Genomic DNA, 17,180 nt, shown 5'->3' on the forward strand with positions numbered 1-17,180 from the left:
CTTCACAAAATGTGTTACTCCAAAACCTGAGTGATCAATAAGTTTTGGTACTATGTATTTCAAATTAGATTTTGCCCTTCACCGACGTTTAAACACTGTATACTCTGTGTGTTACCTCCCGAGGGTACTGCATAAACTATTATGCGGTACCCGCTGCTATGTACATCAGATTCGAACCAGCCAACCGATCCCGCTAGCTCGGTGGTCGAGTGGTAAGACATCTGCACTAGAAAGCAGGAGGTCGTGGGTTCGAGTCCTACCCGAGTGATTTTTTCCAACTTTCACTCGGGAGGTAACACACTGAGTATACAGTGTTTAAACGTCGGTGAAGGGCAAAACCTAATTTGATTTATATCACCCAGACGCAAAATTCCATCTTATAATACTATGTATTTTGAATTCGATAGAAAAGGAATTTTAAAAATAATGTTCTTACAAGTCCATTATTTTCTCTCATTTTGTACGTGATGGATAGTTGAAACAGAAAAATTTCTGTTTGATGCTTAAATGTTTCAACCTTAACATCAGAGGTTAGAACCCATTTCATGCATATTATTTGTATGATACATGTACTTATTATTATGCTGCCAGTCATCAAATCATTTGATATGCTGCTTGGTGATTTATAAACTCTGGATTTTCGGTTATCGGTTTGAATATCTGGCATACATTACTGTGCCTTTCCTTACACAGATAAGACTGACACATACCTGTAAAATACAACTACATATAGACAGGCAGTGGAACTTTTAAAAACAAACGTTTGCCACTTGGGCAGGCTAATGATGCAACACCTGGAGCACCAATACTGGTGGATATGTGCGCTTGATAAATACACATTATTATTATTAGTAATATAGTTAAAATGCATACAAATACAGAAGTCCATTTTGTGACTCAAATACAATCGAAAAGTGTGTCTACAATATATAACTGATGAATAAAATATATTCCTGATCCTACGGTACTTCCAACGTCACTGCCTAAACTTGAAGTCAATCTTAATATTGAAAATATAAGTAGAATGATGAAAGATCTGATGGTGCATTTCAATTAACAACTGTTGACCGCTGTGATGTGGGATATGTCGTTTTGAACACCCGAGGGGCGCATAGCACCTAAGGCGAAGCCGAGAGTGTTCGAAACGTCATATCCCACATAACAGCAGTGAACAATTGTTTTGTTATACCTCTGTCTTGGATTCTTTGGATTTTGATGTGAAAATCACGAAAACATGTTCGAAACAGCTGATCGTCTGCTAGTTCACTGCTCCCACTCATGCGTGAAAACATGGTGAAAATAGCGTGGGTACCAACGATATAAGAGTTTCACATCGTACGTACTTATACCGTACGTACAAAGTCATGGCACACTCCCTGTGGGATATCACGTACAGGGAGTGTGCTATGACTTTTTATGAACTTGACACGTGATCGTTCTAAGCCAATGAAAATACAGTATTCAAGACAGAGGTATAACAATGTGACCTGTGGCCCAAGTATAATCAATTTTTTCTTGTTATTCATTATCTGCAATAAGATAAATGTTCTGAACTTGCAGGGACTTGTGATGGGCTCAACTCTACATGTACATTGTATGTCACATATCCTGCATTAAAAATGTTCATCCATCACAATTTACAATTTGTAGCACTGCCTTGTCCATAAACAGTCGTAAAATACATGATCCCATATCAGTTTCTCTTTCTATGGCAGCTGCTTGTGAAAGTCTTAAGAACTTTTCTCACATTAAACTTCCTCCTAACATTCAATCTAAGACCCGTATTTTCATTGCATATAATTTGCCAAGTTCGATGTGAAGTTGTCAGTGCTGAAAATAAGTGTAACACATAGTTTGTGTGAGTTTTGTGTGGTACCTTTTGCATGCAGTTATACGTTTTAAAAACTCTCTGACCAGAATTAATTGCTTCATTATATAGATTTAAAACAACTTGCACAAACGGTAACGAGCTTTCATGTTGGCTTGTCTCCTAAATTTACAAGGACCAAATAATAATTTACAGGAAAACATCATAATTTCAATCAAATTCTATTGTTTGTACGTGAAGAAATAAAATGTGCGCTTTTCCTCTCCCAAATTGACTCCTTTTAAGAAGCCAGAGAACTTTCTAGAATTTCTTTACAACAAATAAGCATAACTAAATCATGTCTGACCACAGAGCACAGCTATAGATCGAAAGTATTGATATTTGCGGAGGGAGGAATACCGGAAAACCTGGAGAAAAACCCTTGTGGCACAGGAGAGAATCAACGAACAACAGCACTCACATGTCCGAGCCGGGAATCGAACCCGGGCCATATTGGTAAAAGGCGAGCACTTTACGCACTAGCCACCCAATAGTTATTATTGTTTCCAAACATATTGGATTGTTGAAAATACAAAATAATCAACAAATGTCTACCAAAGACGTAAAAAAAATGTGCCTTTCTTACATTATGAGGGTAATATGCAATTTTTGGCAAAATTTGTTGCAAACCACGGCTTAAATGTATGCTCTTGTGGCAGCCCATACAAAATGATAAAAAAGTGAAGGGGACGAACCTGTGTTCATAGGAACGGAGACAGTGCCGTTCTCTCTTTTGAAGCGATTGGGCCAGACTCAAGTCCATGTAATGCTGCTGTGGGGGGATCGCCACACCTCCTCCACAGCGAGTCTGTTACCTTCCCAGCATTGAATAATACCAGTACCCATTTAACACCTGGGTTGAGAGGAGTAATTGAGGTAAAGCACCTTACTCAAGGGCACAACACGCATGGCCACGGCAGGGCTCGAACCCACAATCTCACAATCATGAGGCCTGTGCTCTACCGCTAGACCACATGTGCCCTCAAAATGGTGCTCAATGTCAAATGAAAGAAAGGTCTATAACTTACTACATATACATGGTACTTAATGCCCCTTTGAAGTTAAGTACAAAGAAAGTGTCATTTGGTCCCTGCACAGGATGGCCCAGGAAGGTTCCTTACAAAAATACTTAGTTTAGGGTTAGGAATGCCGACATGCACCCTGCTGGTATAAGCACTCCAGTCACTGTTAGTCGGACTTGACGCGTCTTTTGTACTTCCTGAAGGCAAGGCCAGGCAACAGCGCCACCGCAGCCGTGCCCGCTAGTCGCAGCATGACGTCCGTGGTAATGATCTCGCTGAGAGAGGTCACCGAGGATAGGATACTCCCGGTCTGGATGCAGATGAAGTTGTAAGGCATTAAACCTATCAAACAAAATTAAATATCATGGTTACGCAAGGTCGAGATACGGCATACTCTCTACAAAAACTATTTCTTGTGAAAAACATATGCGCTCCACAAAATTGTGCTCAATTTGGCAAGCATACAAAAAAAAACTTGCTTCACAGAAGCAGGTAAGCAGTGAAAATGCCCATATGATGGTTATCAGTGATGGCTGTCAACAGACTAAGAAGTTGGTGATGGTAAATGTTACAGTTGCAGTTCTTTACTTAGACTTTGATTTTTATGTTTTCTCTCCTTTTTTAGATCTTCACAATTTGGTGGTCAAATTACAAGGATCACAATATCAATTTTCAGGGCCCCCAGGGAGAACTGTTCTTAGATGGGGCCACCCTGGTAAAATAAAATGATACATAAATAACTACATATATACATTTTAAAATAAATCACAATGAAATCATAAGATCTAGGAGGTTGCAAATTTACAAGGGGGTATTTTAGCCACTCCCCCACCCTTTTGAAAATGTGTCAAAGTTCTGAATCCTCTGCTGTAAATCATTCCTTCCCTCCTTTCAGAAACCTGACACAAATACTGACCTATTAATACTGATAAGAAGAACTGGAGTAGCGGAACACCAATGATGGGTGAGCTGATGTTGAGAAACCAGTTGGGAGACATCGGAAACAGTCTCAAGAAGAGCAAGAAGAAGAAGAGGCTGTCCAGGTTATCCTCTACCTGATGGACAGAGAAGGTAAAGAAACCAGTATTTATTATGATCTTCAATAAGAAACCAACATTTTGTAAGTACATTTTGTTGTTTACAGGAAAACCAGGACAAACCCTTACTCGTCCACAATATGATTTCAATGTTCTTCAATACACATGATCAATGAATGGAACCTATGGCTTAAAGGGAATGTACAACATTTGCTTTTGCTGCAATTTTCAGAAATAAATGGATTTGGCGGATTAGTATGTTATAGAAAATATCGTTAAATTGACTGAATTCACGTTTTGGTCTTGTAGATGCTGGAAAAACCAAGAAAACCTATCATTTTCTTGTAGTCTGGTTCCCTGACCCACTTAAGATGAAACGGAGCAATTAATACTCGTTGGGGAACTGTAAGGTCGAGAATAAGTCTAGCGCATGCTTGTACCCCTTCACAGGAGTGTAATCAATTGCCAAGAAAAGTCAGAATAACTTAATATAAAAAAGTAGGAACAGTTTTTGAAAAAAGCCAGTTTTCTCCAACGCTGGTCAGCCGACCAGCGTTGGAAAAATACAGTTTTTCGTGAAAATGTCAGCACACCAGGAGCCACGATTTTAAAGGATGCTTTAGACTGTCATTCCCTAACAGTCCAGTAAGGTATTACGTGATAATTTGATCATTCCGTTCTTTGATGTTTGCAAATGTTGGATCTTCCCTTTAAAGATAATATACAACATTTGTTTTTGCTGTATTTTTCAGTAATAGATGGATTTGGGGGTTAGTATTTTGTAGCAAATATTGTGACACTGACCTATTTAAACGTTTGTGTTCATAGATGCTGGAACAAAATGCTGTTTTTGTAGTCTGGTTCCGTGACCCTGCTTCAGACGAAATGGAGCAATGTATAGACGTCGGGGAACCAGACTAGCTGGCTTGCACCCGTTTACGAATGTGTAACCGATAACAAACAAAATGTGGACTAACTAAATTTGGTGAATTGGGGGCAGTATTTTAAAAATAGACACGTTTTTCTCAAGGATGGTCGACCAACCGTCGTCAGAAATTGATATAAAAAGTTCCACTTTCCTTGAAAATGACAGCACACAAGGTGCCCTAATTTCACAGGATGCTTAAGACTATTACTTACCTACAGTCAAGTAAGATATTTCATAATAATTTGGTAGTTTTGGTTTTTGATGTTTGCGAAACATTTTGCTTTAATTTTCCAGCTGAAGGGTATATAACCCTCATGGATGACAACAGAATGGCATTGATGCCCCATCTAGTGTGCATCACCATATGCTATCTAAGCCAACTAATATGACATTTGGTTTGCAATGAAAGTGCTACTGCCAGTCATGTTGCTTATCTTAAATAATTTCAATGCATCACAAGTCCATCACAAGTCCTCCAGTCCCAAGTCAAGTCACTAGCTATTCACAATCACATAAACTATGACAAAGGCATTCCATTTCTTGTTCATCCCCTGTTATTTGTGACTGGGCTTGTGAAGTACCTTCACAGCGACACTGAAGAATCTTGCCTTTGGAGAAGCTTCTGAAACATTTGTATTCTTTCCAAATCACTCTATTTGACAAGCAGTTTGTAGCGGTTTTTCGTTTGTTACCTTTTTCTGTAACGGCTGTATTCTCCTGGAGAAGTATTTCATGACCACCGCCCGGCCACAGACGTGTGACAAGAGGTAGCAGAAAGAGGCACCAATGGCAGTCAGAAGGCAACACAGGGGGAAGGCATACCAGATACCGAATAAGGCTCCACCTAATAGATTCTGGAGACAAAAAAAATAAAAAGTACGAAAAATATCGAAAACAATAACGAAACTCTCTCTTTAAATCCCTTTTATCATCCAAAATCAACTACTGCCATGGAACGTTCTGGCCTCGTGGTCTGCAGCATTGAATTCGTGGTCTGTGGGTAATTTTTTTTTTTCAAAACGGATCAGGCATCTTGAAATTCTGACGTGTTGTTTTAATCAAAGTGGTTTACATTTTTATTTTTTGACCAAACTTACCATAAACACAGACCCTGGGATAGCAAACGTTTGCTTGTAGAGATACGCACTACAGAAGAGCAGCATGACGTAGCCATAGTGATTGGCCTTGTAGTCTTGAAGAACCTCTGCTAAATCGGTCAGGTCTTCAAGATTGGTGGGAAATCTCAGCTCGACACTGTGTGGAGAAAAGCAGTGACGGAAATGAAAAAGCAATGAAATTTAAAGACAGAATGTAGTATCTAGATGCCTCTTCATGGGTTGTGTACAAAGTCTATTGTGAGTCAAGTAAATTTTCTAAGTGTTTCCTAACAAAATTGGAAATGTTTCTCAGTCCCAAATTCATGTCTTTTCAACATTTTTGCAATGGCTGACCATTATTGAGATGATATAAGAAGAAAAAAGTGGCCTCAGGTTGCATCATTTTTTCCAAATTTAAACTTAGTTTTACTTTTGTCTGTGAAGCTTTTACCTTTAGTGAGACCTCAAGTGTATGAAGTTTTCCAAATCTTCAAAATGTATTCAATGTTTCCAGACAAAGTCAATTCCAATTTTCTTTTATTTTTCATAAATATATACACGTAGCTTGAAATATCCAGCTCACTAGGTTCATGACATGGGGAGATTCGCTAGTACTGACAAATCTCCCCATGTCACGAGCCTAGTGTGCTTGATATATTTCAAGCTAATGAATAAATATTTTTCACTTGGCTAAATATTCAACAAGCTGGCAGAACAAAATAACAAAACCACATTAGAAAACAAGCCGGCGGCAAAACACATTCATGACAAAACGCAACACGAAAATAACGCAGGCAATCACCATGATCAACGCGCAACCATAAACCACACACAAAAATCTACCCCCCAAAACTGTTTAAAATTACCAAAAAAAAGGTGCCATTACTTGAGAGAAGACTGATTTAGGTTGAAAAGGTCATTTTGGAATAATACAATACACACTTGACTCAGATTTGGTCGGAACAAAATAGTGGCCCGTAACGGAAAAAAATGTTGCGCGAGTGTACAAAGTCTAGTATGGAGAGTCAAGAAAATTTTCTGTTTTATTAGTAAAACAAAATTTGAAGTGTTTCTCGGTCCCAGATTCATGATTTAGGCCTATCATCCATTTTTGCAATGACTGACCTTCATTAAGATGATATATGAAGGAAACAGTGGGCGTCAGGTCATGCAGGTTGCAACGTTTTCCCCTCTATTGAGTCATAGTACGACTCATAGTTTGGCTTGCCATACGGGGTTTTACGACTGACGTATTCACAGAAACACAGGCCTACCTTTCATTGCGCAATTGCGGGTTTTCTGGCAAGGACGGTAAATTAATTGACAAAAGATATAACCAAAAGGTAGCTGATGAGAAAGCCAACCCAACGGTGAAGAAAGCAGTCCAGACCGCCATTTCTATAACTTCCAAAATTTACTTGAAAAAAAAGAATTACACGCGACAACGATCTACACACAGTCGATCAGATCAGCTGTCAATGCCGGCTGGACACTTTCTGACACTTGGTGGCGCTGTTCATTGTGATCAGTGCGAGATTTTCGGTAGCATAAAATGGTACGACAGTAGAGCGCGTAATAAATATGCATGACTATGACGTCACTAGAAGCTCATGAGTAATATATCACGCACGGTACTGATAGATGCACACTGTATGTGCTGCATCCCACTTACCGATGATATCACATTGAACAAGTCCTCTTTCTACTGTCGCGCCGCCACCCTCTAGTGTCGTCCCACTTACCGATGATATCACATTGAACAAGTCCTCTTTCTACTGTCGCGCCGCCACCCTCTAGTGTCGTCCCACTTGATGATCATCGGTAAGTGGGGCAACAGTAGAGGGTGGCGGCGCGACAGTAGAAAGAGGACTTGTTCAATGTAATGATATCATCGGTAAGTGGGACGACACTAGAGGGTGGCGGCGCGACAGTAGAAAGAGGATTTGTTCAATGTGATATCATCGGTAAGTGGGATGCAGCACATACAGTGTGCATCTGTATATCTATCAGTACCGTGCGTGATATATTACTCATGACTTCTAGTGACGTCATAGTCATGCATATTCATTACGCGCTCTACTGTCGTACCATTTTATGCTACCGAGATTTTCGTCTACAAGCGTTTTGACATGACAAGCTTTCACTTTTTCAACCGTGTGCTTCAGAGCTTTGTGATTACAAACCTTCTTTGCACCAATGCACACGGGGAAAATGAACCTTGTGAACCCCACATCCGAGATGATTTAAACAAAAACACTTGCAGTGACAATTCAAAACCAAATTCAATGGCCCTGGTTGTCTACACCCCAACACACCTGAGCGCTTTCCGAGAAGAAACAAAGACGTTTACTTTTGCTGGGCAAACTGTCACCATTCGACAAAGATGGGAGGAGCTAGGGGTTGCTGCAGTTGTGTGGGATGCTGTAGGTTCTCCACATTATGAATGATTTTCTCATTTTCATTGAGATCTTTGTTGACATTTAATTAAATTTCAATATTTTGATTTTTCAATATTTCGATTTGACAATATTTTTATTTAAGTCACACAAAATGTAATGTCCATATTTGAAAAACATTTCAATGTTGATAAAATGAAATTTTTGCATCGGGGCCCGGGGGTGATGTAAATCAAATTAGGTTTTGCCCTTCACCAACGTATAAACACTGTAATACTCGGTGGGTTCGAGTCCCACCCGAGTGATTTTTTTTCCAACTTTCACTTGGGAGGTAACACAGTCACTGAGTATACAGTGTTCATACGTCGGTGAAGGGCAAAAACCTAATTTGATTTCAATGTTGCCTAGGACTAGGTTCAATCATGGCATTGTAATGTGATACAAAAAGCAGAGTCTTAAATCCATGTTGGAATTCTCATCCATAAAAACTGATTACCCCCCCCCCCCCTAGCCTAGGTGGACTAACTTGTCAGTCTTAAGGTAAGAGGGCGTCCAACCTGGCCCCCCCCCCCCTCAATCTTCAAGAAATGTTCCTCCCCTGCTTTTCAGTATTATCCCGAGACGGAAGTTAAACCTTCACAACAATGCACAAGTACAGTTGAATAGGTAAAAACAATTTGATTCCCAAATTGATGTTCATTTTGATGTTCATTTTGATGTTCATTGCAATTATATTTTATTTTCTCTTTTTTTCTCCACCGGTAGGCAGTGGTTCTGGCAGAATATCTGGAGTCGAATGCACAGCAGCTCAATTTAAGTGGAAAATCTGTCATTGAGCTTGGAGCTGGAACAGGACTTGTAGGGACCGTAGCTGCTGTTCTTGGCAGTAAGGTGGTATTGACAGATAGACAATTGGCCCTGGATCAGCTCCAGGCAAATGTGGAGGAGAACGGCCAAGAATCTGGTGTCAGAAGCGGGATGATTTCCGTCCAGGAGTTGAGCTGGGGCGAGAACCTACAAGAGTTTGAGACACCATTTGAGATCATCCTGGGAGCGGACATTGTGTACGTGGAAGACACCTTCCCTAAACTCTTACAGACTATGGTTCATTTAAGCAACAGGGATACGTTAGTGCTCCTGTCCTGCAGAATTAGATACGCGAGGGACGAGAGATTTCTAGATATGATGAGGGAACGATTTTCGGTGGTTGAAGTTCTTCACGACAGAAGCAGGGACATCCATGTGTATCAAGCCAGACTACTTTGAATTCAGGATGTACAATGTACCAAAAATCTGAGAAAAATAACTTAATATTAAAGCATTCAAATTCTGTACACAGTCTATGAACACAAGAGCGTCATTCCAGTGGCACTTCAATTGTGTCTTATTAAGGGTTATCTGTTTAATTAAAGTGCTAAAAAAACTTCTGGTAGATGTGCCTTTTTATTTTTAATATACAAAACATTTCGGGGCAGGCTTCAGATAGACTTCAACACCCCCCCAAAAAAAATTATTCGCAGGCTAAATACAATGTTCCATCTTTCAAAAGAAACAAAAACTTGAAAACATATGTATACATTTCAATAAAATAGTACTAACAAAACTGGCAACTTGGGTTACCATGAGTTCTTATGATTTGTCTTATCTTGTGAATGTGTGCAGATCTAGGCTGAACTGCATGGAGGAACTATTACTTGGACAATCGTAAGGCGCTCTGGCAAAGTTGAGACAGAACTGGGCAGAGGTTGAAATAAGGGTTTGCGGGTATTGGGAATGAGAATAAATGCTCCTTCCAAAACTGTTCGTTGTAATTTAATTGGACATTCCATTGGCAAGTTATGATTGTTTAAAGTTTGTATTAATCAACATGTCAAAAAAATAAAATACTGAGAAAAAAGGTATTGAAAGCTTAGAGTTTTGCGGTCTTATGAAAAATGACAATTGTTTTCCTTAAAAAAAAGTTTTATTCAATGATTTTTTTACTTTTTCTTTAAAATACGTGTAGTAGACCTACCAATATCAATAAATCTGGGGAAAAAAATCCACCTCCGTTTTTTTTTTTACATTTTCTCCACTTCCGCAAAACGCCTCGCATAAGGAACTACATGTATAAGAAATTGGCTTGTGGCCCTGCCCAAGAATTTGAACCAAAAAGTCTAAAGCATTGACAACGGTTACTTCAATAGAGAAATACAAACTTACATTGAAATACTTTATTATATTTGTAAATAAACTGCCAACATAGGGCTAGATAGCTCAGTTGTTCGGAAGTAGCAAATTGATAGTCCACTGCAATCAATTTCTATGTTCACATTATGTTGAGCTTTAAAATTACAAACATGAATTCAGTATTAAATACATGTACAAAATTTGACCTTTCCAGTATGTCAAACCAATGATTGTGTTGAATTCATTTCAAAATGTACCCCTGCACTGTGACTTTAAGTGAACTATGTCTTTGATATTAACAAACTTATTGTCCAACTACATAATCAATACGCCATTTGTTCCTTAAAGGAACAACCTGTTCTCACAACTAGCAATTTATTACAGAATGGTTTGATGTATCTTTTGGCCTTAGTGTACAAGTGCCTGCTACATGTATTAATAGATACAAAGTGGTGAAAATGACGAAGAGTAAAATATCGGAAGACATTTGAGCAACATTGCTGCTATACGCTTACACTCGAGTGCATTAAACTCATGCGCAGACCCTGACAAAATGTGAACATCTCAGTGGAAAATTTGTCATTTCAACTTCATGCCATGCATATAAAATGTGCCCTTCACTTGATCTCAAGAGCAGCGGAGTATGCAGGATTTTGCTGGGAGGGGGTCGCCAAGATAGCCATGGTTTTTTTCTAGTCAGCCGACCGACCTTCACAAAAAAAAAGGGGGGGGAGACACCATCTCACTATTGGTAGTGCTGTACAAAAGACTACCCTCAAACAATAGGAGCGAAATGCTTTTTTGTTTACTTATCCAAGGGTGAGGGGTACTATGCCCCCACCCCCACCCCTCCCCCTATTTACACTACTGTCCATGAGTTGTCTACACAGGGTTATTTACAGTTCAGACATAAAGTGTATAGACTTTGATTAGAAAACATCAATTAGCAAAATCAGATTTTAATCAAATGGAGCCTCCTTTATATGTTGGTCAATCCAGGCAGCAATATCGCGTCATAAACCCTTGATGTTTTCTCTTTCATCACTTTCTGCCCGGAGGAGTATGTGTACTTGCTTGACCTCTCGGTGACCTTAGTGACCCGACCTTGCACATTCTTTTCCAACTGTCCCTCCCTGGTCAAACCAGAGCTGGTCATGATTGCTGGCTGAGTTGTTAAGTTCATCCCACGGCCGACCCCGTCGAGATGAAGGACGTTGTAGACGCGCTTTCTTCTCTCCGTGCGGATTTTCTCGCCTCTGGAGTAGATGTAGGTCTGGTGCTCCTCGGTGACTCTGGTGACCTGGCCCTCCATCACCTTCTCGATTTGCAAGTCCTTGAAAGGAGTGCCATGCTCCAGTCTTTCCACGCCCGCATCCCTGGGCCCTTGGGAGGGCATTTGGGGTGGGGGGTCCAGCTCTCCATCGGAGCTCGAGTCATCTGAAATCTCAACAACGTCTTCGTCTGTGTGGTTGGATTCCCGCTGCAGCTGATATGCCAAGACGTCCCTAACTGTCCAGGGATTACCTCTAGCATCGGCAGACAGGATGGGATGTGCTTTCACAGAGGGTCTCTTGAACTCCTGGCTTACACCTGCTGGAGGAACTGACAGTGTTGGTAATTGTCTCTCGGGCGTTGGCTTTATTCCACTTTGTCTAGCAGCAGCACAGGCAGATTTTTTGGCATTACTTTTGCAATCTCTTGTGTTGACAAAGGAAGTCCTGATCCTCAAAGTCTCCTGTCGTGCGCCAACAGCCCCCTTTTCTCTCTCCATTAGCTGCGCTGCTTGAATCTTCAGCGGCTTGGCACCAACTTTGGTGGTGGTGCTGCTAGTACTGTAGCTGCTGTTGCTGGATTGTGGAGCGCTGTTGCTTGTGACTGACTGACTGCTGTTTCCACCGACGATTTGATTGCTGATGAATGTACTGCAGGTGCTGACATCCAGTGGACCGTTGTTGGTCTTTGAGGACGAGGGTTGCCCTCCAGGGAGGAGGCTCTCGCGCCCGACCCCCTGGATGTGGTCCAGATCCCTGATGTGTTTAGGGTGGTGGCTACGGTAGTGACTACGCAAGTTGTCCCGCCGGTTGTAGAAGCGACAGCACCGCTTGCACCAGAAGTAAACCTTGGGCCCATGGTTGATCATGATGTGACGACTGAGGCTGCGTTTGTGTAGGAATGTCTCGGGGCAATGAGGGCACCGAATCTGGCTGCCGTACATGCTGGACCATTTCTTACGCCGTCTATTGCCGAGCCACATTTTGGTACTTTTCTGCAGGGAAATTGGAGAGGGTGAAACAGGGGGCTCAATAATCTTTACATCAATATCGTCGGAGGAGAATCAGTGCCTTACTGTACACATCAAGATGTGTGTTTCTTAAATCCTAGAAATCCCAATGAATGCTTTGTACATTTGGGACATGCACAAGCCAATCAGACATGATCCTGTAACATTTTTTATTTGTCTTGAAGTTCTAAAGACTGGATAAATGACAATTTTCAAACCTGCGGTCTTTGAGAACAATTTGACGTCTGGTGAGGTTGTGGTGGTGTTCCATTGTCACTGCTTGAAGCCTCTTGGAAACCTTCTGGGGTCCATAACTGTGGCAATTTTGTATGTAGGGAAAAAAATCAGTATTTTGAACTTCTTGATGTCTCCAATAAATAAAACCTTGTTGCAACAGGAAAATTGTTGCTAAAGAGTGCCAAAAATAGGTTTGCATCTATGTAGTCAAAGAATATCCAACACTGAATCGGAGTTGCAATCAAGTCCTGACAAAGTCATCATAAATCAATTATAAGTTATTTGGTCCCATGTTAAGCTACAAGTTATTCAAACGACACTGACGTTCAACTGTCAATGGTCATCCCCTGTTTATACTTGTGACCTGCCTTGTCATTTGGCATTTAACTGATTTGTAATTGACTCGACTACAGCTGTAAATTAAATCTCATAGGAAGACCACTATTATTTTCATTATTATTACTATTATTAATTATTTCTGGTAATGAAACAAGGATTCCTCAAAAGCGCACTAAGCACTGTAGCGTACAAGCCTGAAGAAACTTGAAGAGAGAAGCCTATTGAGAAGAAATTACAATTTTAGAGGTGGGAGGAAAACCCCAGAAGAATGTTCAGGGGAAAGCCCACAGAATCAGGCAGGGACTGAAAACTCAATCAACATGTGTCCAGGGCGGGATTCGAACCCAGGTCACAGTGGTGGAAAGCAAGAAAGTACAGCTACGCCACTTGACTCCATAAATAAAATTATATAACCATGAAAGACAGACTCAGATCCACAGCTCTGAACTGAGTGACTAAACTTGAAAATGTATTGTTCAAATCTTATACATCCATTATCTAGAATCTCGTAATGGTCAATGAGATTACAGACTATGAGTTTTGGATTTTTTCTCCGAGTCAAAAATCAGATATCATGGTTAATTGGCTCTGTCATGGATATGATACTTCCTTTCACAACACCAGAATTGCCCAATCAGTATAAATCTAGAAAATGCCGAGCACTCACCCTGGAATTTCCCGCATTTGTCTGTTCACCAAGTCCCTTGTCCATCACCGAAGACTGACTATTGTTTCCACTGGAAACTGATACTGCACGCATGCATTGTGTGAATATCTGAAACAAACAATTAATTGCACAAACATTCTGTGGAATTGTTTACCTGATTGGCTTATCAGAGTAATTTTATTTTTTAAAATGAGTAAGTTAATTTTTTTATTGACTCACAACTTCCTGAAACTGATAACTAGAGGGTAACTGGAAAATTTCCGGTCTTTTTTTTTTTTTAAAATAAAGACAAAGTCCTCAGTATTTCACCAGCCAAGTTTAAAGTCTCCTTTCAATTTTTAAAGGAGACATTTTCTGGAATATTATGCACCTGAGAATGAACCAAGTGATTTATATTTTAAGCCTAAGACTAGACTGGTACATGTCCAACTGTTTAAAAAGACTGACCTTTCCAGTAGTCTGGTGACAGACTATGGAAAAATGTGTAGAAAGACAGACCGGAGCCACTACCACAGGTTTCTTTTGACACAGTTGGCTGATGCAGTACTAAACGGGTGTTGGACTGGTTGTTTTTAAGGTGCCAGTCTATTTTCTTGCACTGAATGTTTTCAGTACCTTAAGTTTTGGGATGCTCATAGTCATACACAGTATTGAGAGTCCGAAATTGTCGGACTACTCTAGAGACTTACTTGAGAATGCAGTGCCTCATGATCAGAATCACTTCGACTATCACATTCGTTGATGTTGCCATCAAGTTGAGCGTTGTTGTACCCATCATCCTCACTGTGGCACTCAAACTTCAAGACTGAGGCATCCATCAAGGTCTACTTGGTGCAGCGTATCACTGTAAATGTGTACAAACAACAATGTCAGAATCAATGTGGTTTCCTGACACAATTTTCAATATTGGGAAGGACACGATATTGTTCAAAATTATTAAAAAAAAAAAAAAAAGTTTTAGAAATTAAAGACTGCGTCAGGTAGCAGATCACTTTTTACAATGATAAACTACTTGTTTTTCCAGGCTATAGTTAAAAAATGCTATTTTATCAGAAAAATCTAGTCTTAGTAACTATGGTAACTAGGACTTTACAATGCCTTTCTAATTACCTTTCGTCAGGATTTGGCATGTTTGGCCAAATCCTGACCAAATGTTTAAAGTCAAAAGGCTTGTAGCTTTAGACACACAGACTACTACAGAAAATCAAAGACTCGAACCAAAGAAAAAAAGGGATGTTATGATTTACGAAGTATTTCATATACTGTGAACCAGTCACACATTTTTTCTGTCACAACTTCACAAGTCAATGAAAAGCAAGCAGAGGGTGAGTAACTCTTCAAATAAGGTCCATGCATGACATGTATGACGTCATCAGAGGCTATACAGATGCACAAATTGACCTCACTGAGGTCAAATCTCCATATGTTTGTAAGTGGGAAAACGGCCGTGCATACCCTCTATACCCATAGTTAAGTTATGGGGGTAGGACTAGAGGCTATAATAATTAACAACAAATTTTCACTGGACAAAAAGTTGAGAATTCTGGGATAAACGTAGCTTGAGTAACTCCAGCTGACATGTTCCATATTCATTCACATGATGTAGCGCTGGAGGAATAACCTGTTCGTTTCCATGTGGTAGCAAGGTGTGCGTTGTCGCGGAAAGCAAGACATCGAGAATGCCCTCCACGGCAACGCACCAGACGAAAATTGAACTCACTTGCGACGCCTGAAAGCGGTGTGGTACCCACATACATCGCGCGCCCAGATTTTTTTGATGTCATCACGTGATGCATACATTTACATAATTAGTAAAACAAAATGGAAGACAGCCGTTGGAACTGGCGTATTTTTACGGACAAGCCACCGAAATCGTCAAGATTTTTCACTCTTTTTTTGTGTGGTCTGTTTCAAGTCGATCATTAGGCTTCGTAAATGACTGCTGAATGTATGTAAATGAACTCTGGGGTGGGATAAAAGAGGTGAAATTTGGACAATTTTGAGGAGAGGCCGGTTTTTTTTGGGTCTCTTGCTACCACATGGAAACGAACAGGTTATTCCTCCAGTGCTACATGTGAATGAATGTGGAACATGTCAGCTACATGTGAATGAATATGGAATTAACATGTCAGCTGGAGGGGGGTCAGACAAGTCGACCGTTGAGACAACTCGACTCGGGACAAGTCGACCGTTGAGACAACTAACTCGACCGTTGAGACAACTTGACCGTATGTGCGATAAATGAAAAGACAAGTCGACCGTTGAGACAAGTCGACCGTTGAGACAAGTCGCCTCGCATGTTTTGGGCCTAGTTTCGGGGATAGTACCGGGGATATTGACGGCGGCTGATCGCAGTTTGGGAGTGATGACACATGAGTTTTTTTGTTGCATATAACAGAGCTGATATAGCGCAGCGTGATTGTCCGTGCACATCGTTGTTTTTTTCAAGGCCACTTGCGCGCATCCCCGGTCAACGTGGCCGTACCGTGCACGGTGGCATCGTTTTTGCCAGGCCTGTGCGCCCATCTGCCGGTCAACTTGTCCGTACCGTGCACGGTGACATCGTTTTTGCCAGCCCTGTGCGCCCACTTATCTCATCCCCGGTCGGTCAACGTGGCCGTACCGTGCACGGTGACATCGTTTGTGCCGGGCCTGTGCGCCCATTTGCCGCGCTGGTCGACGTGCCCGCGTGCCAGGCCCGGCCCGGTCCTCGCGGGCGGGCGGGGCGCACCGGCCCAATGCGACGCCCTCTGTACATCGAGTATGCCCGCGCCGCACCCGTGATCGGTCTTGCCACAGATTTGTGCAACTTTTTCTGCTCCACGTGTATTCATTTCCATTAAGTCGAGCAGTCTCAACGGTCGAGTTGTCCCGAGTCGAGTTGTCTCAACGGTCGACCTGTCGGACATTCAGCTGGAGTTACTCAAGGACAAGGTCAAGCTAGGAATAGGATAAACGATAGGACTTTAGCCTTTTTAGGAGAGTTATGTTTAAACATAAATGTTTACAAAATTAGCCTACTACTACATAACACATGCTTACTTACTCTACAAATTTTCTCTTGACATAAAGTTGAGAATTCTGACTGAGATAAACGACAGGACTTTGCCTTCATGTACTTTAATCATAATTGTTACAGC

The 17,180-nt window shown here is 41.0% G+C and overlaps 3 protein-coding genes across 3 annotated transcripts; 1 reads left to right on the top strand and 2 right to left on the bottom strand.

The window, feature by feature from the left end:
- Window positions 1-2,780: 2,780 nt before the first annotated feature.
- LOC119742153 (transmembrane protein 41A-like) lies at window positions 2,781-7,412 on the bottom strand. The gene is made up of 5 exons (XM_038218194.1): window positions 7,226-7,412; window positions 5,952-6,108; window positions 5,547-5,708; window positions 3,806-3,944; window positions 2,781-3,231 (listed from the first exon to the last, which is right to left on the bottom strand). The coding sequence occupies exons 1-5, from the start codon at window positions 7,345-7,347 to the stop codon at window positions 3,056-3,058; spliced, it is 756 nt and encodes a 251-aa protein (XP_038074122.1). The 5' UTR covers window positions 7,348-7,412; the 3' UTR covers window positions 2,781-3,055.
- Window positions 7,413-8,058: 646 nt separating this feature from the next.
- On the top strand, window positions 8,059-11,052 carry LOC119740578 (protein N-lysine methyltransferase METTL21A-like). The gene is made up of 2 exons (XM_038215923.1): window positions 8,059-8,374; window positions 9,113-11,052. Exons 1-2 carry the CDS (start codon window positions 8,081-8,083, stop codon window positions 9,611-9,613), a joined length of 795 nt encoding a protein of 264 aa, XP_038071851.1. The 5' UTR covers window positions 8,059-8,080; the 3' UTR covers window positions 9,614-11,052.
- Window positions 10,526-17,180, bottom strand: LOC119740576. Its single transcript, XM_038215922.1, has 5 exons — window positions 17,087-17,180; window positions 14,730-14,884; window positions 14,041-14,148; window positions 13,016-13,111; window positions 10,526-12,782 (listed from the first exon to the last, which is right to left on the bottom strand). The coding sequence occupies exons 2-5, from the start codon at window positions 14,856-14,858 to the stop codon at window positions 11,496-11,498; spliced, it is 1,620 nt and encodes a 539-aa protein (XP_038071850.1). The 5' UTR covers window positions 14,859-14,884; window positions 17,087-17,180; the 3' UTR covers window positions 10,526-11,495.

The sequence above is a fragment of the Patiria miniata genome, unplaced genomic scaffold (assembly GCF_015706575.1).
Source record: "Patiria miniata isolate m_02_andy unplaced genomic scaffold, ASM1570657v1 HiC_scaffold_5, whole genome shotgun sequence".
Taxonomy (NCBI): domain Eukaryota; kingdom Metazoa; phylum Echinodermata; class Asteroidea; order Valvatida; family Asterinidae; genus Patiria; species Patiria miniata.

Excerpts from the sequence above, each read along its gene's own strand:
- LOC119742153 (XM_038218194.1), bottom strand. The coding sequence starts at position 7,347 with ATGGCGGTCTGGACTGCTTTCTTCACCGTTGGGTTGGCTTTCTCATCA. Across the intron at positions 6,109-7,225 it reads CCGCAATTGCGCAATGAAAG|TGTCGAGCTGAGATTTCCCA; the intron begins GTAGGCCTGTGT and ends TTCTCCACACAG. Across the intron at positions 3,232-3,805 it reads CTTCTTATCAGTATTAATAG|GTTTAATGCCTTACAACTTC; the intron begins GTCAGTATTTGT and ends TTTGTTTGATAG.
- LOC119740576 (XM_038215922.1), bottom strand. The coding sequence starts at position 14,858 with ATGGATGCCTCAGTCTTGAAGTTTGAGTGCCACAGTGAGGATGATGGG. Across the intron at positions 14,149-14,729 it reads ATGAGGCACTGCATTCTCAA|ATATTCACACAATGCATGCG; the intron begins GTAAGTCTCTAG and ends TGTTTGTTTCAG. Across the intron at positions 12,783-13,015 it reads ATTGTTCTCAAAGACCGCAG|AAAAGTACCAAAATGTGGCT; the intron begins GTTTGAAAATTG and ends ATTTCCCTGCAG.
- LOC119740578 (XM_038215923.1), top strand. The coding sequence starts at position 8,081 with ATGACAAGCTTTCACTTTTTCAACCGTGTGCTTCAGAGCTTTGTGATT. Across the intron at positions 8,375-9,112 it reads CTGCAGTTGTGTGGGATGCT|GCAGTGGTTCTGGCAGAATA; the intron begins GTAGGTTCTCCA and ends CTCCACCGGTAG.